This window comes from Uloborus diversus, chromosome 9, assembly GCF_026930045.1.
Source record: "Uloborus diversus isolate 005 chromosome 9, Udiv.v.3.1, whole genome shotgun sequence".
Classification (NCBI taxonomy): Eukaryota; Metazoa; Arthropoda; class Arachnida; order Araneae; family Uloboridae; genus Uloborus; species Uloborus diversus.
The window spans coordinates 80,519,034-80,543,482 of NC_072739.1; the positions used below are offsets into that span (position 1 = coordinate 80,519,034).

At 32.3% G+C, this 24,449-nt stretch overlaps 1 protein-coding gene across 1 annotated transcript in view; it reads left to right on the forward strand.

Moving 5' to 3' along the window:
- The first annotated feature begins 534 nt into the window (after positions 1-534).
- LOC129230342 (exonuclease 1-like) overlaps positions 535-24,449 on the forward strand; it is a 31,176-nt gene continuing 7,261 nt past the window's right edge. The window contains exons 1-6 of the mRNA XM_054864740.1: positions 535-695; positions 3,185-3,304; positions 6,154-6,277; positions 17,465-17,602; positions 17,937-18,152; positions 21,754-21,944. Coding sequence (XP_054720715.1) covers positions 535-695; positions 3,185-3,304; positions 6,154-6,277; positions 17,465-17,602; positions 17,937-18,152; positions 21,754-21,944 — 950 coding nt within the window. The remainder of the gene's footprint in view (positions 696-3,184; positions 3,305-6,153; positions 6,278-17,464; positions 17,603-17,936; positions 18,153-21,753; positions 21,945-24,449) is intronic.

Sequence of the window (24,449 nt, forward strand, 5' to 3'; positions counted from 1 at the left end):
CAAACATTATTTCAAAATTTATGAGTTAGTATTAAAGAAGCGGATTCTTGAACACAGTAAAAAATGATGACATATATTTCTCAACGCTCAATTTATCGAAGAGGAAAGGAGAGAAAGGAACGTCTTAAGATTAATTATTCAGAACTAAATAAATAAGTTATTGAAGACTGCGAATGAATACACCTCCTTCCATCTTTTCAAAATCCTCTTTTTTTTCCCCCCGGAAAAAAAAATGTTTGTTTACTATTCAAATATTGAGTGATGCCAAAAACAAATTGAGGATTAACATCTTTTGCAAATTTAAATGACTGGATAAATTTAATATTCTTAAGAAAATGACACAAAAAAAATCAGTCTACCAATTTTGGTTCATAAAGCTATTGCAGGATTCTCCATTCCAATATAAATATCTTTTTAAAATCCCGTTGAAGGATGAGATAACTGTAACCAGCTGTCATGGCGGATTTGCAAGTTTTTTTGTTATTTTATTGCCAACTGTCTTCCTCCCGCCTATTTTTAACTTGAAGATTAAAAATGGGCATAACAGGATTATTACCTTTCATTAAAAATTCCTGTAGGTCTACAAATATTCGGGAGTATTCAGGTACATCTGTTGCTATTGATGCTTACAGTTGGCTACATAAAGGGGCATTTTCTTGTGCAGATAAATTAGCCAAAGGAGAGAAAACTGACGGGTATCGTGCTTACTTATATTCCTAATAATCGATTGTTATTATTATTATTTTTAATTTCTTTATCCAATGCAAAGCTTGTGTTGTTGAATTTCTGCTTGTATTGTTCTTTTTTCCTGAGTAATTAATAAAAAAAGTAGTTAATTTTTTGCTATATAATGAATATTGAAATGTTGATTTTAGATAAAAATACTGAAAAGAGTCGAAAATTGCTATCGGTGGTCAGTTGCCGATCATTTATTGTAAGGGGACACAAGTAGGTGCAGATCCAGAGGCGGGGCATGCAGTGGCACAGCCAGAAGAAAAATTTTGGGGTTAAAACCCCTCCCCTAACTCAATGAATTTAACACATGATACCAATCAAAGTATGGTAGTTTCATGTGTGCAAGGGCAATTGTGAGCAAAAACCGCAAACAGAAGGCAATTTCTAGCTGCGTTGAGATCATGACCCCCTCCTCCTCAAGTGATCCAAGATAGCCAAAAGCTGTGTTTTAGGGACTGATATTTCGCCCCAGACCTTTATTTATGCCTGAAACATATGATCTCCCTTCAGAAAGTTAGCACCTTTAAAATTAAAAGCTGGATCTGTGATTGGATACAAGATATGGTATTTTCATAAATTAGTAGTAGTGTGTAAGAACCCAAGAACTTATGTGTGTGCATTGGCATCGTCAGATAAAATTTAGGGGGGGGGGGACAACTTTAACACTGCTAATTTCAAGTTGCTTCAAAAAAAAAGGATTCAAATGGATTAGCATTATTATTTAATACATAATCTTAAAAACTGAAACATCTTTATCAACATATTTGATTTCACACAAAATAAAGAAACTTTTCCTAACCAGCACGTGTGATAAAAATAACTTTATTTTCCACTTTTTTTTTAATAAAGTGTTAACACAACAAGACAACAGGATTTAATCATTTTTTGTGTTTTTTTTTTTTTTTTTTGAACTTAGTAAACCTACTAAAGCATAATTTTGATTCAGAAATGGGAGGGTCCGAGGGTTTCTCCCCCCGAAAATTTTCGAAATTATTGTTTTATCAGTCTAACTCAGTTTTAGATGATTTTTGGTGATGTGTGGGAGAAGAGAGATTTTTGGGGGCCGCCTCCGGAATTTTTTCGTAATCGAAGTTTTAAAAACATGTTTGTAGGCCATGTTTGGGAAAAAACAGTTTTTTGAAGTTGAAGCTCCGAAAAAGTTGAATTTTGTTGACTTTCGATGGTGTAGGGAAAAAGAATTTAAAGGCTTCTTTCCCAAATTTTTTTCAAAAGTGGAGGTCTAAACACAAAATTTTAGACGCTCTTTGGTTGGGAATGAGAGTCAGGGATCTTTGGAATATTTTCACTGTTGGAGCCCTGAAGACATAAGTAAGGACGATCTTTGATAGTGTGGAGCGGGCGTTTTTCTGGGATTATGGCGAGGGCCCTCTCCTGGTTGTTTTTTGACATTGAAATTGTAAATATGGAATTGTAGGCTATCATTGCTGACGTTAGGGGAAGAAATGGGATTTGGAAAAAAAAAAAAAAAAACTTGCTTTCTTTTCCCTGCTGCAAGGTACTTTAGGCTCGTAATTATGATTAGCAATTAGCAGCGTTTCAGCAGCAACTCTGCCTCTCTAAGCTTTCATTGCAGACAATTGCTTTCCTTTTGTGAAAGTTAAATTCATTTTGATTCAATTACGTAATAATTAAACTTTTCACAACTGTATTTCACAGAATGAATTATGTGTTATGTAACTGCATTATCCTCCTTTTTGAAACAAACAGTTAATAAGTTCCCCCAAAACAACAGATTTTGTCTTAGCAAATTAAAATTTTTATGGGTGTCCGACTCTCCATTATTCAGGGGGTCTGGACCCCTCGTACCTCCCCCGCCCTCCCCTGGCCGCGACGGCCATGTGTGTGTGTGTTTTCAGTTATATCTGCACAACTGTAATGCTTAAAGTATCATCTGATTTGTCTAATATTTTGGGTAATTCAAGTATAATGATGATTAAAGTGGGTATTATTTCATGTCTAGGAAGCTCTAATAATATTTTTGAAAAACATATCTGATTAGCAGTTAATTACTTTTCTTTGCTCATATTATGAAAGTTCTGTTTATAAAAAAAGAACCCTATCACGGAAATTCACCTATTGCATTTGATGCTGGTAACTGATTAACCACAATAAACGAATGCCAAATGTACAACAGACAGTCATTTCGCGATAACTTGATAACTCTTTCACTCAAAGTTTTCATTGGGTTCCAATTTCTTAAGAGGACTGTAGGAACTTCTCATAATAACCTGTATCACCACTAACTTCAAGGTTTTACTTGAAGGGTTACTTGAGTACCTTGAAAGTTACACTTGGGACTTTGAGTTATGGTGATTGGTGAGTCGACTTTATTATGTTTTTAAAAATTATTACTTATAACATCATGAAGTTACATACTTAGTACTTTGTTTTTTATGCCTTACTTATAGTATTTATCATTTGAATTTAGCTATGTGTTTTACTGTTTGAAACTGCTCAATATGCTTTTGGAGGCTGGTGTCAAGCCGATTATGGTGTTTGATGGATGCAATCTCTGTTCAAAAGAAGGAACTGAAAAAAAACGCAGAGAGTATGTTATAATTTTATTTTTAGGCTTTTGTGTTTAATTAAACAGTTATGCGATGTAGTTGATTTTCTAATTGAATTGATTATTTCAGAAAGGGCATAAGTCACATTTTTTTCTAAATTGAGTTAGCTGTGACTTTCCTATATTTGTATATAGAAAAGGACTAGTGTAGCGAGAAAGTCAATACTTGTACAACAAAGCACTTCCTTTAGGGGTCAGAAAATTTGTTCAGTGTAGAAAGGGCATTATGCCCTTTTTGCACTAACCACGGATGAAGGAATAGTAAGATGCAATGTGAACACATGGCAAGATCATAGAAGAACTAGATTTTCTGGCATAATGAAGTAAAAACAAATAACTCCTTTGATCTAGCATTATTATGGTAATGGTCAGTTTGGGGGGTTAGGAGGGGATTCGAAATCATGGAATAAGATAAATATTTGCTAATGTCTCAGAGATTTTATTACCAACACTCTAGGAACTGTGAAAAAAACTGTATGCTTTCAGCGAGATACACATTGGTAAAAATACAAATAACACTGCAGGAAATTTTTTCTAGAAATAACACTGAAGAAATTTAACAAGATTGCTGATGACTTTCCTCTTAGAGGACATCCATTAGTCCTTTGCGGTGGGAATTTTGGGACATTGAAATGAATATTAAACAGATTATTACCATTTGAAATCAAATATCTTTGAAATTCTGAAATTACATCAAGATTTACAGTCAAATCTGTTGAAAACAATGAAATCTGTAACTGTTAAAACATGTGTCCTTCATTTTTTAAGAAGACTTAGCTCTCAAATTGAGATTTTGGAAAAAGATTCTACTTGGCGACAAGTGTTTTCAATTATCAACATTCAAGAAGTTTAAATATTCTATTGAACATCAAAGCAACGGTTTCAGACTAGCTGTTTTATAGATAGTTTTCAAAAGAATATTGAAAAGTAATGCTTGTCGACTGAACTACTTTTGCCAATATTGAGTTTTAAGCAAAAGTTTTCATATTGTAGGAAGGAATGATATCAAGAAGATTATTCAGTGCAATTTTGAACATAGTCATGGTAATATGTACATCGAACTTGGTACACAAAACTAGATAAGAGAAGAATAGAAAAAGATTTACATGGAGGATGTAGTTGATGAATATAGTTTTATACACATATAAAACTTTTGCTTTTTTTACTCTGTTAGTGTTTGTATCTTTTTTTGGAACAAATCTGATATACCCCCCTGTTGGCGCCAAAAAAGCGTCGCCAAGAAAACTATGTATGACGTCATATGTCATACATCGTTCTTAGCGATGCTTTTTTAGCGCCAACAGGAAAAATTCAAATTATGTCATTAATTATTTAATGAAATTAATGCATTAATTTTTTTCCGTTGTTTCTCCGGGATACGAGCCCTCGGTCTCATAGTACTTTCGTAATGAGACCTCGGCTCGCCGGCCCTGCCTCGGTCTCATTACGAAAGTACTATGAGACCTCGGGCTCGCCAGGACCTCGGTCCGTTATCCCTCCGACTTTTAATATACATCACAGTCGGATATAAGTCACAGATCTCCTCCGTTCAGTATACAATAAAGTCACAGATTTTATGTGAAATTAACACCATTTTTGTGCTACAAAAATGCCAACCAGACCAAAATACAAACTACCAGAAACACACTAAAAACACAATAATTCAAAATATGTTCACTTACCTTTTTTACTTTTCTTTTACTTCCTCACGTGAGGCAGTGCACATATGTTCCGCTCTTAGGGAAATTATCCCATTTTTTATTATCATTACTTTACAAAAAGATTTAAATATAAAATATATATATAAAAAATCTATTTAGGACTCCGGTACGTCCAAACGTTGGACGACCTGACGAAAAAGAAAAAGAAGATTCATTCAAAAATTTCAATTGATACATTTGGACAACATCACAAACCGAACTCATAATTAAAATAGAAAATTCAACTAAATTAACATTAAAAAACAACAAGAAAAAGAATACTCTAAAATAAAGTTTGAATTGAAACTTTATTTTAGAGTATTCAACTTAAAATCTCCCTAAGAGCGGAACATATGAGCACCTACCTCCTACCACACACACACGTGCAAAAAGAGACTTCGAGAAACTACTTTCCAGCGTTCAAGTTGCAAAACCAGGGTTGCCAAGTTATCGCCTTATTGGCGATTTTCGTATCGAGCGAAAAATTAAAATCTCGCCAAGAGGGGGGCATATCAGAGGAGAGCCCTTTTTTTTTTTTTTTTTTTACACCAGACTGTATTATTTCACAAAAACAAGACAAGAAAAAGGGGAAAATACAATATGTATTTTCTTAAGATCATGAATTTATGAATACAGACTTCACAATTTTTTGTCACTTTGTTATGTTATTATTTTTTTCTCTCATAAATCAGTTTGAAACAAATCTGTTTCACTTGATTTAAATTTTCATCCCTCTAAACTAGTCTTTCAGGATATTTATTGCAGAAAGGGCATTAGTCCAAATTGATTTTTAAAAAAAAGTTAATTTCAATGATAAAATGAAACGTAATTTAAGGTGAGGTAATGATCCAACTTGTGGCCAGATTCCTCATTAAAAAAGTTATTTCAGAATGAAAGAATCACTTTTTATTGAATCCTGAAAAGTTGCATTAGTAGTATCACAGTGATACTACCTTAACAGCCTTCATCTAGAAATGAAAGCACAAAAAATCATTTAAAAATAATTATATTGATTAAGCATGCTAAGAGGACCTATAGTATTAATTTTGATAACTGCAAATATAGCTTTTGTTTATTTTATTGTTGTAATGAATTTGCTCTGGATTGATAAGTATAATTATCTTTACTTAGAAATCGAGAAAAGGCTAAGCAAAGGGGTAAAGAATTACTTTGTGAAGGAAGAGTCAAAGAAGCAAGAGAGTATTTTCAACGATGTGTTGATGTTACACCTGAAATGGCTCGAGAAGTGATAGAGGTAAAAGGTGTCAAGTTAATTAATTCTAAATTTTTAAGGAGAGCTCAAACAATATTTTGCAGCTTATATGAAAATAATCTATTTTCCCAGCCTTATGAAGTTAAAAAATTTTTTAATTATTGTTCATTATTAGTTTCACATCTCATTTTCTACAGAAAACAAGATTTTTGATATCAAATTTTTAACTTTTGAAAGAAAAAGCTATGAATTACTATTGGGAATTATAATATTTCTTTTAGCATTCATACAAAATATTTTTTGTTATCATTGTTTGAAATGGTGGAAGATTTTTTTTTTTTTTTTTTTAATTTTCTACTGCAGCAAGATTAATCATTTAATTATAATCCACTATTAGAATTATTGTTCAGAGGATCTCCTTAAATTAAAGCCCTGGATCCTTCTCTTAAGTAGCGACACACTTTGATCCATGCACTGCCCACCGCTTTCAACTGCGATTGGAGGCGGGCAGTCACATGGGTTCAGTCCACCATTTTGTGTCGTTGCTTGTGTGATTTCACTGTGTGGAATACTAGATATTTTCTCTTTGCTATTCGTACTTTTCATCAAACTCTATCTTTAATGTGAGGATGCCTTGGTGTAGTGCATTAAGATGTTCTAACAGTTCAAAATTACTATATCGAAATACATTGAAAGATTATTTATGTATTTTAAATGTTTTCATCAATACTGCTGTGCAATTTCAGATACTTTTTTGAAACTCTTGTTGAAATTGTAATATTTTTTACTTTTCATAAAACTGTCTAATGGTTTGTTAATCTTCATGGGGATAATAAGGACATTCACTAAAATCATCATAAATAGTTCCTTCAATATTGTAAAGCTCAACTATGTAACGGCACCTAATTAATTGCTAGCAGTAGTAACATATTTGCCCTGTTTTTAAAACTGATTTTTCTGAGTTTAAGATAACAAAGCCGTCAAAATTTAAACTTATTTTATTTTATTTATTTTTAATGTAAATTTTCTATTGTTTAGTTAGTTTCAAAATGCCTCAATAACTGTAACAAAATTATTTTAAGAACACATCGTTTTGTTTTTAATTGTGTCATAGCCATGAGTTTCAGTGTGTTGCCAAGTTAATTATTTATCTATTTTGCAGATAAAAATTAAGATATTGAAAGTATGAAATTATTCATTAAAAAAATTAAGCTTCTTTGAGATTATAGTAACACGTAAATCAAGCCAAGTTATATAATTATGTGAAGTTTTTTTTTTTTTTGCCCAGAAAAATTCTGTTTTCGTTTAATTTTTTACTTTGATGTGAAATCCTTTTTTAATAATATATATATATATATATATATATATATATATATATATATATATGATTTATCCCAGTATCTGTTAATTTATGAATTAATTACCTGGAGCGTGTCGCTACTTAAGAGACGGATCGAGGGCTTTACCTTAAATAATACCCAACTTTGAATATGGGTCTATTTCATAATTATTCTTGTAAACAACTTTCAATAATGGCATTTTTTTTGTATTAAGACAGATATATATATATATATATATATATATAAAACTCTTTTCAAACAATTCGTTATTTTGTAATTATGTAATTAATTTTTCCACTAAAGAATATTATGTGTTTACAGAGTCTGAAAATAAAGCATATATATGATTTATTTAAAAGGCATTAAGCAGGGCTCCCAAATGGTCCTCTTTTCCCGCCAAAGTCCGTTTTTTAGGGTAAAGTCCACTTTAGACCGCTTTTTAACATTTTGATCCGTTTAGTCCGCTTTTATATTGTTTTTACTCAAAAATAAGATTTTAAAAATTTTCATTACATTAAAAGATACTGTGTGCTGACGTTTGTTACGCCCGAACACGCGACCGCGGCGCCGTTTTTCTATTGAACCTGACTTTCTGGTATTATTTCGCCTCAGATTGACGTCATTACTCCTCCTTCAACCGCTGTAACATGGAAATCTAGCAAATGGAGAGATTTGGGGGAGGAGTTATGACGTCAAATCAAAGCATTTTGCTACCGATATTTCTCACGGGTTAATACGCCCTTGAAAAACCTTGAAAAGAATCAAGACTGCTTCATCAGTGCAATTTTCTGAACTTGTGTTCGATATGTAGCATCGGGAAAAATTACTTCCTGTGTATGCGAGTTCAATCTCTTTGCATCTTGTTAATATTTTGATATTATTGACAATCAGAAGTTATTTTAACATTCATTAACTTAGATTAGCTTATTTTATGTTTAATTACAATAGATAATAAACTTTTTTTTTCGGAACCATGGTAACACCAAACTTTTTTGGACTTCACCAAAAATTGCTTGCTGGGTTTTGAGATTTCAATCTCTTTGCATCTTGAAAATATTTTTATATTTTTGGCAATCGGAAGTAATTTTGACATAACACCTCCTTAGATTAGCTTATTTTTTGGTTAATTTTAATAGACAATCAACTTTTTTATTTTTGGAACCATAGCAACATTGAACTTTCTCGCACTTCGCGGAAAGTGCTTGTAGTGTTTGAGATTTCAATCTTTTTGCATCTTGAAAAAAAAATTGATATTTTGGTCAATCAGAAGTTATTTTGACACACTCCGCCATAGATTAGCTTATTTTTTGTTTGATTTTAATAGATAATAAACCACTTTATTTTTCGAAAACCATGGCAACATTGAACTTATTCGCATTTCCCGGAAAATTGCTTGTGGTGTTTGAAATTTCAATCTTTTTGCATCTTGTTAATATTTTGATATTTTTGGCAATCGGAAGTTATTTTGACATACGCCACCATAGATTAGTTTATTTTATGTTTAATTTTAATAGATAATAAACTTTCTTGTTTTTGGAACCATATCAGCATTGTACGAACTCGAACATCGCGAAGTATCGCTTCTTGTGTTTGAGATTTAAATCTTTCTGCATCTTGTACATATTTTGATATTTTTGGCAATCAGAAGTTATTTTGACACACTCCACCATAGATTAGCTTATTTTTTGTTTGATTTTAATAGGTAATAAACTACGTTTTTTTCTAAACCATGGCAACGTTGAACTTACTCGCACTTCGCGGAAAATTGCTTGTCGTGTTTGAGAGTTCAATCTTTTTGCATCTTGTTAATAATTTGATATTTTTGGGCAATCGGAAATTATTTTGCCATACGCCACCATAGATTAGCTTATTTGTTGTTTAATTTTAATAGCTAATAAACTTTCTTATTTTTGAAACCATAGCAGCATTGCACGAACTCAAACTTCGCGAAGAATCGCTTCTTGTGTTTGAGATTTCAATCTTTTTGCATCTTGTACATATTTTGATATTTTGCCCAATCGAATGTTATTTTCACATATGCTATCCCAGACTAACATATTTTATGTTCAATTTCAGTCATGTTTAGTTTTAGAGAATATTTGTTATTTTTTTTTTTTTTTTGAAATTATGCCGACAGTGAACATACTTCGCGAAAATTTGATTCTCGTGGTCAAGATTTCAATCCTTTTGCATCTTGTAATTATTTTAATATTTTTGATAATTGAAAGCTGTTTTGACATGTGCTAACTCAAATTATATTATTTTATTTTATTTTTAAAAACTAAAACTTTGTATTCTTATTTTTTTTTTTTAAATACTCATAATGAATATTTTCAATTTGAAAATATTACTCTATGAATCTGAACTTATACATTTATTTATTACATTAAGTTATCCAGTAAAAGCAAGTTCAAAGTTAGATTTAGTATATTTATCGCTTAAGCAGCATTTGTATATTTTTGGGTGTGGTGACTTTAATAAATAATTTTCTTTTTCACTAATTTTTATACATACTTGAAGACAGATACAACATTTTTTGGTGCCCGAACAACTAATACATACATATGAAAAAATGATTTGGATACTTAGCATACTAATAAATGATTTGGCAAACCTCTAATCAGACATGTGATTTTTCAGTATTTTTACTGAATTCAGTATTTCTTGAGAAAGCAAAATGATCTATGCAGAAAAAAAAGAGAGCGTTGGATTTTAAATTCAGCATGTATAATTTCATTCTTCCAATTAAAATGGTCTGCTATGTATATAGATACAAAAATATATGGGAGAGCTTTCATTTGTAGTAAAATTTACTAACAGTGTTGTGTTAGTTAACACATCCAAGCAATTTCAGTATTTTTCATCCTGTTTGGGTCACATGTCTGTCTAATATTTTTGAACTTAGTCAGTCAGTAGCGTAGCCAGAAATTACCTCCTGCTTTGGTGTTTGGTCATAAACTCTCATATGTATATAAACTTACCATATTTAGGCTGGAAATATGTGTAAAAACCAAGGGCTGTGGAGGGGGACCATGGGCGGATTTATGGGGGGTCAGAGGGGGGCAATGCCCCCCCCCCCCAGTTTTGTGAGGACTTTATGTAATAACAACACATTTTCCAAAAATTTAAAAAAAAAAAAAGTTTTTCTTTTTTGACTAGTTCAGAAGGGCATGGGTGTACTCATAGGGAAAGGGGGGCATAGAGGGCAATGCCCCTCAGTTTTGGGAGGACTTTTAAATAGTAACAACACATCTTCCAAAATCTTAAAACAAAAAAAACTAGTATGTTGTGGCCATCACGAAACTTTCTTCTATATTTTTCCTTTTTCTGATCCCTCCCCATGCTTGACGAGGAAGCAATATTCCTAACAAAAACAAAATTACACATGCAAAAATTTGACGACCGTCCCAATGTCTGAATTATTGTTAAAAACAAAACAAAGAGCAAAAATTGAAAGTTACTTTAAAAGCCTTACTTGAATTAATTACAAATATTTTATTTATTAACAAACATAAGATGGCAACAGTTAAAAATTTTAAATCATTGAGATAATATTTCCGATCATTTCCATACAATTAAAATCACGAGAAATACGCAGACGACAATCTATTACGATTTATCTTTCTTATTGTTGCATTAATAAAACTATTTTTATTCGCAAAAAAAAAAAAAATCAACACCTCTTGGAGCGATTGGAGTCAAAATTGAACCAAAGCCTGTTTACGTATGGATTCACATATATTCCAAATTTCAACCAGAACGTAGCATTACATCTTGAGATAGGGCACTCACAATGGAAAAAAAGAACGGGCGATTGCGCTATCCCCCTTTTTAGCTGTTGACACCAAAATAAAATCAGCTCTTATACCCACTAAGGGCTACTTGTCAAAAATTTTTTGTTTGATTCCGTTCGTTATTTCTTGAGATACAGCAGTCACAATTGACGACAAAAAACGTTCTATAACTCAACCCCCGTTTGAGCTATTGACGCCAAAATTGAATCAGCACCTGCTCCTGTTAGGGGCAACATATGGACCAAATTTTGTTTGATTCCGCCAGTTACTTCCTGAGGAATAGCAAGCATGCGTAACTCAAAAAACGTCCCATTGCTCCACCCCCCTTGGAGGAATTCGCACCAAAAACCAATGGTCACAAGTTCACATAGGGGCACATATGTGTACCAAATTTCGTTCAATTTCATGCGGTAGTTTTTGCTGTAGAGCGGCCACAAAAAACTGGTCACTCACAGACGTGACACACATACACACACACACAGACAGACAGACATTTTCCAAAAATAGTCGAAATGGACTCAGCACACCTCAAAACGTTCAAATCCGTCAAAATTCGAAAATTTGCACGAATCCAATACTTTCTTCTATATATTAGATATAGAAGAAAGTAATGATTATTTTTTTCTTTTTTGAGTACATAGTGCAATGAAAATGAAGAGAATAGCGAATGTCCTTTCCTGATGTTAGAAAAAAAAAAAAACATAACATACAAATAGTACAGCTGGCACTAGGGTGCTGAAAATATGCCTAAATTCACTATTTTGGACTGAAAACCATTTGGGCAAGTATATAAATGAAAATACAGGCTAAACGAGCTATGCATTCAGCTGCAACACTTATAATAATTGACGATTATATTTAAATTAGAACCTCTAAAACAAAGGCAATCCCCCGTTCTACTTGTTATGATTTGTTTTCTTTCTTTTCAGAATGTTTATTTTCAATTTGCATGACTTCAAAAACTAGATATTTTGTGTTGTTACAGACGAAAGATTTTGAAGAACCTTCTGGATTCACACGTTCAGATTGGTAAAATTGTAAAAATCCTTTAACCGTAAAAAACTGACGAATTTTCGTAAAAATTACATAAATCTGCTGGTAAGAGGGAATTACATATAGGGCTGGATTTGCCTCTAAGATAAACAAGCTACAGCTTCAGGCTACTGCTTTGAAGTGGGTCCGTAACTCGCAAAAAAATTGCATGATTTGTTCCTTAAAAAATGGAAAGTGCTCGAAAAAATTTTCATCTTCAAGTGCTTGAAAACCGTGGATATTTGGAAACGTGTGGCTACAAACCTTAAATTTTAAAATTTCTAACAAATGGTAGGGAAAGGAATGCCAAAATATGTCAAATTCAGCTCCTCGCTACATCCTGCATCAAAAGTGTAAAAATCATGGTTCTTACGTTTGTAACCTATTACTTGAAATAACTTTTTGTGACTCACATGTTTTATATCTTGCTATTTATTTAATCAATTTATGGTATTTAGGAAATTATTTTGTATTGATTGCTTTTATCTTGCTTCTACTGCATATTGTTAATCTGTTTAGCCCAGAAAAAAATGATACACTGCCTCTATTCCTTTTTGTTTTCTGCACTGCTTATAATTTAAAAAAAAAAAAAAAAGGTTGTTGTAATGAGAAAATTCTATAGTTTATTTTTTCTTTTAAACTTAAAATGGCTGTTTTTTTTTTACAAAGTTTAAATAATACTTTGCAACTGTATAATCTAGTACTCAATTTCAGAGACTGGAAAGTGCAATGAGGTGCCTTAAATCATTAAATGTTCCAAAATCTTTGAAAAGAATTGGCGCAGCATAGCCTACTAGGGCTCTTTTGTCAAAACACCAAATGTAACCAACCAAACCTTGAAAATACTTAGACAAGTCTTTGAGACTCCTAAGCAAAGTGTGCTTCTATTTTATTTTGTATCAAGTGTATACATTATGAATTGTTCTAATAAGTAGTGTGTTACTCTCATGTTACATATTTTCTAAATCTGTACAGCATTTCTTTGAAAGTATTAACTTACATCACAAAGCACATTTAAATCATAAAACTTTTTTTAAAAAGTTATTTGTCTATTTTTTCCCCGAGATTTTTGTCTGTCCAATTAACCCTTATAATGCTTCAAAATGCAGAATTTTATATCCATTTCACAAAATTTCCTCCGGGGGAGAAGCCCCCGGACCCCTAAAATTGGAGATATTCTATATCCTACTTAAAAGGAGCCTTGCGTCACTCTCTTGATACCAGTCACCTCTTTTAAGGTCATTTCAAAAAGGACAGCATGAAAACACACATTAATGAAAACGACACACACACACAAAAGTAAAGCATAGCCTTATGCATCACAGGAAAACAGACCAAAACATGGAGAGGGGGGACAATTTAAAATGTTGCTGAAAAAAAAAATCCTGCCTCCCCAGGAACTCAGTCTTAAATTGCCTATGAGGAGGACTCTGGGACATTTTGCTGCAGTGGTGCATCCAGGATGGAGGGGGCACAAGACTGGTGACCCTCCCCAAAAAATGCTGAGTAAATGTTTTTTTAAAAATATTCTTTATTATTGAAGAAAAGAAAAGATCTCATTTTGGGGAAAACGCAGTTATTTTACGAAAAAAAAGAATGTTGGAAAAAAATCTTAATTTCTTTCAAAAAGAAATATTGACATTCAAATTTTTCAAGAGCTTCAGATTATTGGCAGTAAATTGTGTGCCTCCTCCCCCCCCCCCCTCCTCGCACAATACTCTTTCTTTCATATCTCCCCTTCCCTTTTTTTTTCATTTTTTCTATTTCGTTTTCATTTTTTCTATTAGTCCTCAAAATATTTCTTCGCCAAAGCCCTTTCTCCAGCCAAAGTTATTACAGAGTATCTCAAATTTCATTTCTTGGACTTCACTTTTGCAAAATTTCCAAGGAAGATTTTCTAATCACCTAAATACATCGAAAATCGTTTAAAATTGCGTTTTTGGAGTTTCAGTTTTGAAAAACTGCAGTGTCCCTAACGTTACCAAGTATGGTCTTACACTCATGTGTTTAAGACTTTAATTTTGGAAAATATTTGAACAAAGGCCTCCGACCCCCTTTCTCTAATATCATCAAAGAGTTAATATTTTGGTTTTGAAAACTACTATTTCGAAATATTTAAGTGGGAGAATTCTTTTTTTTTTTTAATACCATGGAGTAATGCAGAAGAACTTCATTTTTAGGACTTCAATTTCGAAAATTTTCCAGGGGAGAGCTCCAGAACACCCCGTCCGGTAACAGCATCAAAAATTGTCCTCCGTAGTATTTTTGGAACTTCAATTATGAAAAGTTAAAGAGGTAGCGTGGGGGAAGGGAAAGGTGCGTATTTCTATCTGCTTTTCAAAAAATTGATTGGAGACAGTTTATGAGTCTCATTCCTAACCCAAACTATAAATATGGACTATTATCTCATTTATAAGACTAAAATTTCTAAAAATAGCCCTGGAGCCACATGTACCTTTCTTGCCCATTAAATATCACCAAGAACTAACTGTAAAACCGCTCTTTCAAAACTACTATTTCAAATTTTTTCTGGAGCGTGAATCCCATTCCAAACCAGTAGCTGGATTCACCCATTGCTTCTAATATCGACTTTCGTTTAAGACTTTTTCTACAGTTTGAAATGTTAAGAATTGCCCATACCCTAATCTTACTAAATATGGTTTACATCGCATTTTTTACACTTAAAAGTGTGTCCCGCCCTAAAAATATTTTCTGATTTCGCCACTGCCTTGTTATTCTGGGAATACCCCCCCCCCCTCCACAGATCCCTGATATTGTTGCACCCCCAAATATTTCGGCCTAAATCCGCCTATGAGGGGGACCTCCTAGGCTCTAAGCTATATCTTCTTGTCTTGCTGTACCTTATATCAAAATGAATGGGGTCGTTTCCAAAATTTTAAAAGTATTTTTTTCCTGAAAGAGCATGCTTAAAAACATAGGATCTGACCATTTTTTAAATAATTTTTTATTTTTAATATTTTTAAAAAATTACTTAAATCGGTGCGCTTTCATTTTTTACACTTCTGTCGTGTGAAATCACAAATGATAAAATGCCATTCAGTGTTGCCATTCACAGTACAAAATATTTAATTCGCATCTTTACTCATGTTCATTGGCAACGAAATGGTTGATAGCAAACGTAGAGCGCAGTTTTAATTCTCTGCTTGATTATCATAACGTGGAAACGCGGTAGAAAGATGAGCCAAAGTGCATCATTTGTGACGTCATAAAGGCCACACCTTGTTTGAAAAATCGGACATTTAAAAAAATTAATTAAAAAAAACTGTTGGGAAAATGAAAGTATTTTCTGGGTCCATGTTATTTTTTTCCCCTCATTCTATCCATTTCAATGACTAAAAGTAGTAGTTTGACTGAATTAAATCACCCCATTCCCTTTAAACTGGTTATGTGAAAAATTTTGTAAACTGCTATGTGCTAAGGTGTTTACTGTAATAGCTGTATCTAAAAGGTCTTTATCAGGTATGCACTGATTCATCGGTCACTTAGGTGATTATTTTTAATTAGCCAGTTTTTACCTGTTAATTAGTAGAAAATTTATTTTACAATTAAAGTTACTCTGTAAGATGGTCAGTTACATGCTTGCTTGTTACCCCCCCCCCCCCCCCCCATCCAAATGTTTGTGTAATTAATGTAATTCAATGGATGAAAAGTTCAGTTGTATAAAAGGTGATAAGGATTTATCATTAAAAATCATTATTATGGTTAATTAACGAATTATCTTCACGTATTTAGTGCCAGGCAGCTAATTTGCCTTTTGGCGCTTCCCTGTTTAATTATGAATGGTCCTCCCAAGGTCCTCTTTTTAATCCTATCTGGTCCTCTTTGGTCCCCTTTTTGATTCAAAGTGGTCCTCTTTTACCCTTTTCTATGGCTAAAATGTGTTGGGAGCCCTGCATTAAGTCATAAGAAGGTAGACTGCCACAAGATAGTTAACTACAGTTAAAAACATAAAAATTGTTTTTTTTTTTTTTTTCATTGAACTGAGCTTTAATTTAATTAATTATTGTTATGAGAGCAATTTTCTGTTACAAAGAAAGTTTTCCTTCAAAATTAATAGTCCAAGAGTCCATGAGTGCCATACCTACGTCATAGCATAAAGGCCCAAAATTTTTCTGCGTAAGGACATTACAGCAGGTAAGAAAGGTTCTATTATTTAAGCTGAGTTGCACTAGCTTTGGCAGGAAATAAGTAGCAAAGGTGCATAAAATTGCTACAAAGAGCTAGAAATCATAGATTCATTCCGTGTCATGTGACCTGGTGGACCCCATTCAACCATCTCTGATTTGAGGGACATTCAACAAAGGTGCAGACATGCCTTCGAAACCAATCTATGCAAATTTTCAGCTTCCAAGACACAAGTCATGAGGGCCTAGGTTACCTTAAAAAGAAAAAAAAAATGACCTCGAATGGGGAATCTGTGCCAAACATGGCAATTTGTTTCACAAAGTTGATCCACCAGCTTGAAGCCTTTTTTTTTAATCAATGCTAGATCCTCAGGATTTGGGTCTTGGAAGCAGGAAATTTGTACAGGGGAGATTCAAGGGCATGTGCACCTCTATAAAATTTCGTTCAAATTGGAGATGGTCGGGTGGAGACAAGGAGGTCACTTAACTTGGATTGACTCAGCTTTTCATGCAAATTAGCTGCCTATTTCCTGCAAAAGCCAGTTCGACTCAACTTAAATGATAGCGATCCTTTTTTACCTGCTGTCCTTATGCAGAAAATTTTTGGGCCTTTATACTGTGACGTATAGGTCTGGCATCCATGGGCTCTTACTCTATAATGGTCCAGGATTGATGTTTGCTCTGTGACATACATATACAGAAATCAATGATGCTGAACATTTAAAATAGAATTTGATGCTAGAGTGTTTAACTTCTACTTCATGACTGATATTAACAAATAGTAATTTATCTGCTTTAAAATTTGATATAAACTGTATGAGGGAAGAACTTGTTGTTTTAATAAAGAATGCTGTAAAAAATTCTTGAAATGTAGGTTTTATAGAAAAGATTTAATTATTGGACATTGTTTTTGCATAGATGTGTCGCAAGAAATCAATTGAATGTATTGTGGCTCCGTATGAAGCTGATGCTCAACTTGCTTATTTAAATAAAACTGGAGTGGCTGAAATTGTGATCACTGAAGATTCAGATTTAGTGCTCTTTGGCTGTAATAAAGTAAGAGAATTTTTGAGATTGTTTTTGTAACAATATTTAACATGCTATCCTATTTTCTATTCCATTCAATTAGTTGTATGTTAATGTCTTATATTTTTTGGGAAAACAAAATTGAAAATATGTTCTAAAAAAACGTGAAATTCCTTATTTTGTTTTTGTGTGTTACTAAATATATACAGTATGACAGATTTTCGTATAAATGTTATGTTATCCTGCCAAATACAAGTGATACAAAATTTATCACAGATAATTGCATAATCACATACTTTTTAGTACTGAATTGGAATTAAGTTACAAGATTTCTTTATTGCTGTTTCTTTAACATTTATTTCAGATTCTTTTTAAAATGGACAGCTGTGGAGGTGGCGTTTTGTATGAAAAAGAAAATCTTCCAAAGTCTTTTGGAGCCAATGCTTCAAAGTTCAGCTTTGAAAAATTTCGATATATGTGCATTTTGTCAGGTTGTGACTATTTGCCATCACTGCCTGGAATAGGACTTGCAAAAGCTTGTAAATTTTTCATGCTTACGAGCAATACAGATTTATCTATTGTAAGTATTTATATTTATTTATATATTGACAGTAGGTTAGAATTTCTTAACTTATATTAAGTTAAAATTTAAAGTATTTCTTTTTACTTGATTTTTTGTTTTTTATCAAACACCTGAAAGCTAAAGGAATCGAAAAATGAAGAACAACATTTGACAACTCTTTGTTGTGCTTTGTGGGCTATAATGTTTTTCGAAATGGTGTACAACTACTTGCTTTTCAAACATTAGCATTACTTTCAATAGGGAAAGAATGCAGAGGTGCTTTAATACTTTAATGTGCAATAACAATATTTATTCTGTTCAATCTGTCTTTCTCATATTTTGGGTATTATGAGTGTAATGGTAACTGAAGAGTTACAGTGAAACCCTGATTTTAAGTCCCCCGAATCTACATTTTCCCCGCATTTAACGCTTTTGTATTGGGTCCCATCATTAGTCTTGCTGTTATGTATTTCCTCTATTTTACGATTTTTAACCCAGTCCCTTCTGAAACGTAAAATTGGGGTTTCACTGTAGTTCGTGTCTAGAGTACATGCATTATGTTTAAAAATGTATTTTAAAGGTTGTAAGTAAGTTTTCTGAACTTTGAAAATAGTTGATTTATGAATAAAGATACCTACTTCACTTATCGCCAGGGTTCGTGATTTATTTAATTTTTTTTAATCAAAAAAGTCGGTTTTTTTTAATTTAAATTGATTTTTTAAAAAAGTTTTATATATATTAATTATCTTTTTTGTATTTATAAACATAAGATATTTCATACAATAGATGAATCCATTCTGCGTGCTTTTAAAATTAAGATAAGTTCTCTAACTATTCAATAATATTTTAAGTTTTATAAATATGTTATAATGCTTAGATAAGATGTGATTTTGTTTTATGCTTTGCTTAAAGACAAGGTTTCCATCATCATGTATGTTTTTAGTGTAAAATAATATGTTGGACAATTACTTTTCTGAACTATATTAGTCTTGGTCTGTAAGAAAAACTCCAAATTTTTACTTTGTTCTAAACTAATTTTGGAGTAAAAGCAATGTAGACTGAAAATCTGTTACACACACAGAAAGAGGGATCTATGTAGTTTTGCCTGCAGAAGTTAAGATAGTGTAATGCAGTGGTTGAGATAGTGTAATGCAGTGCAGTTAAATTTAGAGCAATACATTCTAAAAATACAAAATTAATTTAAAAAAGTAAAATCAACTGATTTAAATTAATGATTTTGTGAAAAAAAATCACTTAATTCAAATCAATTGATTTAAATTAGAGACGTACCGAGCAGTCTTGCATAATATAGACGAACGCGCTGCGAACGGCGTTCGCAGAAAATTTTTGGCTCTGCAGAAATTTATTTTTCACTACTAACAATAATTTTAAAAAAAATGAATTTTTTTTTTTAACCCCACATTTTATTTCTGTTTCTTCTAAATCTTATGCAAAAATAATTATTTCTTCTTGAAATCGCGATTATAGTACGCTAATTACTTAAAAGACAAAGGAGTCAACAGTTGCAAATCAAGTCGAGACTGCTCCTACTATGACTGTATAGTTTTTTATTTTACACAGCCTGGATCGCGTAAGGGGAAAATTCAAGTACATAAAATAAACAACTTTACAGACTACGGAACGATCACTCCCGCTGTAAATTGAGTTCAAATGCGTTGGCGTAGAAAGAGGAGGGGGGGGGGGGAGGGGAGCACTAATTTAAAACTTTTTTAACAGGTAACATGCAGAAAATACAGTATTTATTTTTGCAGAAATACTTAATTTCAAACAAATAAGTAGTTTTGTTGATTTGTGTACAAAATCAAATATCTTCATAAAATTTTCAAGTAAAAAGCAGGTAGCTCATGTTTTATCAGATCTACATGAACTTTTTCACTGTAAAATGAAAGTAATAATAATGATCATGTGATTGATATTGAGCAAAAAATAATAGTTTAAGCAGTTTTGTTCAGTTAGTGAAAAGTAAGCATAAATTATATGCTGTTTTAAAATAAATAAATAAATAAATAAAAATAAAGTTCCCTCCCCCCCCCCCTTTTATATTTTTGTATAAAAGCGTGAATAAGGCAAAATAGTTATTTGCAGAAAATTTTCCAGTTAGGATTTGTGTTCGCAGAAAGCTTTTCATTTTATCTAAGTCTGGTACCGAGTAGCACTTTGGCCGAGTACCGAGTACTCGGCCTTTTATTACTCGGCCGAGTACCGAGTTACCGAGTACTCGGCCTTTCACTACTCGACCAAGTTCCAAGTACCAATTATGTTTTAAGAAGAACCACCGACACACATGTGATGAATTTTGAACTTATTGGAATAGTAGTATAAACCTCCTTGTCCATATAATAGTTTTTAAAACTAAATTCCTGCTGAAATTTAATTACGCATTATATATATACAATTTTGTTTGTGTCAAAAATTTTACAAAAAAATAAATTTTTAAAATAAAAATTAATAAATAAAAGGTATGATTAATCAAGTTGGAATTAAAACAAATTACAGTAAAATCCCTCTAATGCGGACACTAACAGGACAATTTTTTTTCTGCAATATAGAGGTGTCCGCAGGACAGGGGTTTAATAATGTTATTTGCATTGGAACTGGGGAATTAAAAATTGTCCGCATAAGAGGGGTGTCCGCCTTTGAGGGGTGTCCGTTAGGAGGGGTTTCACTGTATACCAATCAATTATAGTTCTAATCTGCCAAACATAAATAATTTTTAAAAGCAGATAAAACAAATGTGCAGGAACACTCCAGACACGTGTTTCTGCCCCCCCCCCCCCCCGTTACAAGGGTTACAAGGGACGTCTTTTTCAGTGCATAACATGTGAGCTAAAGAATGTAAAGACATTCAACAAAAAATAGGACTTTTGTCGGATGCCTTTAAATCTACAAGCCCCCATTTTGTGCATTGAAAAAGGAATTCCTTGTAATGCCAAAACACGTGTCTGCAGAGTTCTTGCACTGTGCTTTTAAGGTTGTTTATTTTTTAAGCAAAGGTATTTTTACATTTTTTATAACTAATTTTTGTTTGTAGCGAAAATCCATTTTTAATATAAAAATTCCATATTTTCTATGCTTACATTTTTTGCGTAATTTTTAATAAATAAGTTTTATTAACTTTGGGGACATTAAAATAAAGATTTATTCTATTGAAGCATTACAAACTTCATTATTCTCAAAATTTAAATTTGACTTATAAATTTTAATTGTAAATGATTGCAGAATATAATGCTTGCTCTTTTTTTATAAATTTTAGTATCTGTCTTGGACAATGTTCAATTTTTTGCAACTACTCGGTATTGGCCGAGTATCTGATCAGAATTTGGCCGAGTACCGAGTAGTTACCGAGTACTCGGTACGTCTCTAATTTAAATCAATGATTTAAAAAAAATCTTTTGATTTAAATCATGATTTTAATCACGATTTATATCAAGCTGATTTAAAACAATGAACCCTGCTTATCGCTGTCAAGTCTAGTTGTTGTAAGTTCTAATTGTTTATCTGCCTAAATTTCAAACTTTAAAAATACTTCAGTTGAGAGTAAAGAATTTTATAAGTACTACTTGACTTTTGTTCTCTGAAAACATTTTGTTTTCTTCAGGTGCTCTCCAAACTTCCAAGTTATTTGAAAATGCCAAAGCTTGTTGTAACTGAAGAATATAAGGAATCGTTTATGAAAGCAAATAATACATTTCTCTACCAGTTAGTTTTTTGCCCTAAAAAGAAGACTTTAGTTCCTTTAAATGCATATCCAGAAGGCTGCAATGTAGACGAAATGGAATATGCTGGAAAGTATCCTTTTTAGTTTTATTAGTTTTGATCAAAATGTAATCGTGTTTTGCTATGCATTGCATAGTATTTACATGAATAGCAAATCCTAAACTAATTGTAAGGGAAAATCAAATTCAAATCAACTGTTTTATATGCTGATTTTTTTCTTCTTTATTATTATCTTAATATTGCAATAAAATGGCTATGCAAGTGATAAATTTATACTTGGACAGAAAAGAAGAACATAATTTGAAAATAATGAAAATAAATACAGTAGAACCTCGATTAAAGAAGGTTTCTGTTAATCAAGACAATAATAAAGTCTAAAAATAATGTAAATTTAATAAAAAGATGAATTTTTAATTTTAAAATGAAATTTTTTTCTGGGAAATTGTGTTTTTTTAAATTTATCTTCCAATATTTAACTTGACATTATAAAAAATATTCAATTGATATTTTAAAACTTACTGCAAGTTATGATTTAATTGGAAAACCAACGTAAATAAAGCACTAAGGTCTCAAGAAAATACAACATAAAGCTATTTCAAAGCTACAATAGGGACTCTTCATCAGTGCAAAAAACTCATCACACAACCAGAACGTCATGAGATAACTGTATCTTCTTGAGAATTTGTGCCTTATTTAGGTTGGATTTTCACTTTAATCATATTGTAGCACAAATCTTATATGATCTTTTTTTATTTACTACAACCCCGGTAACAGAAACTGGGAGAAGCGAGACATGCGTCGCAAATTTTTCGGCGGCCTGCAGATAATTTTACCAAAGAACAAAAAGAAAGAAAGAAAAAAAAATTAATTTGAATTTTGACATCTTGAATTCAAATTATGTTTTTCGCAATCACGAGTGTGTGTATGTAGGCGTGTGTGTTTGTGTGTACGGGTTATGTGTATGTGTGTGTATGAATGTGTGGGGGGGGGTATGTGTATGTGTGTGTAGGCATATGTGTTTGTGTCTGTGTGCATGAATGAATGTGTGGGTAGTTGTGTATGTGTAGGTTGTATGTATGCGTGGTGTGTAAGTGTTTGTGTGTGTGTATGTGTTTGTGTGTGTGTGTATGTGCGCGTGTGTGTATGTGTGTAGTTGTGTATGTATGCGCGTGTGTGTAGGACATGGATGCAACCTGGAGACGGCTTTCGCTATAGGAGCAGCATCGTGAGGAGCCAGCTGGTCCACGGTGATGGTGCGGAGGGTGGCGGTGGGAAAAATCAACGTAACGTCAAAAACAGTCAAATGAGAACAATAAGCAATCGTGATTGCTCAATAAATGAATAACAGAAAAAAAAGAAGTACAATTTGGCAAAGATCCTTTGGAGATCGCTTTTTGAGCGATGGATGTTTCAGCATTTCAGCTAGAAACATAGTAGCCATATTTGGTCATTCACAAAATCGAAGTAGAAAAGTGCAAAAATTTTCAAAAAGAAAGATGAATTGGATGTTTTATTTTTCTGCCAAAAAATGAAAATAACTTAAAATGTGCAGCAAATCGTTTTTTAATTTTTATTTTTTATTTTTTAAAATAATTTTTTTGAGAAATGAAAAATTTTATGTGAAAATTTCACCTTATCCTCATTTCTTTGGACGCAAAAGCGCTAAAACTTTTCAACTAAAGTTTAGTCTCAGGAGGATTTTTATTTTTAAAATATTTTTTGCAACAAATTCAGAAATTTGTATCTTAATTTTTAGCGTAGTCGCCATGTTTGGTCATTCCCAAGATGTTGGTACGCAAGACTCATGAAGTGCCTACTTTTTCAAAAATGGAATTGGATGTTTATTGCAATGCAAACTGTTGAAAATTATGCAAAATGTGCCCTTTTTTTCGGATAATTCTTAATTATTGTCTTTAAAAATGCAAAATTTTATCTTCAAAATATTATCTTATTTTCATTGCTTTAGAGGCTAATGTGCTAAAACTGACTATTTTACCTAAATTGTAGTTTTTTAAGGATTTTGAATTTATTACTACTTTAATGTAACAAATTCAAACATCTATTTATAACCGTGAATTTTTCGCGTAGATGCTATGTTTGGTCATTCGCAAGATGGAAATAAATGATATTATTACTTACCCAAGTTTCCAAAAACAGAATTGGATGTTTACCTCAAAACAAACTTTTGAAGATAACATAAAATGCACAATAAATCTTTTTTCTTTTCTTTCTATAAAATATTTTTTTGAAAAATGCGAATTATCTGCACAGTTGTATTTGATCCTCATTGATTTGAAGGCCTTGCTATAAGCTATTTATTTCATCTAAAGTGCAGTTTCCTGCCAACGTCTTATTTACTAATTTAAAAATTTTAAAAACCTATTTCAACGCAAATTTTCCATATTAAAATTAATATGTCTCGAATAATTGTTTTTCATAGTGTGTAGAGTTCTATTTATTTTTATGAAAGTAGTGAAGGCTGCTGCCCCCCCCCCCCCCCGTTAATGCTTTAAAACTCAGCAGCAGTGGTGGCCACTAAGTTTTTCGGGTCTAGTGGCCACTGGCCAGTTGGAAAAT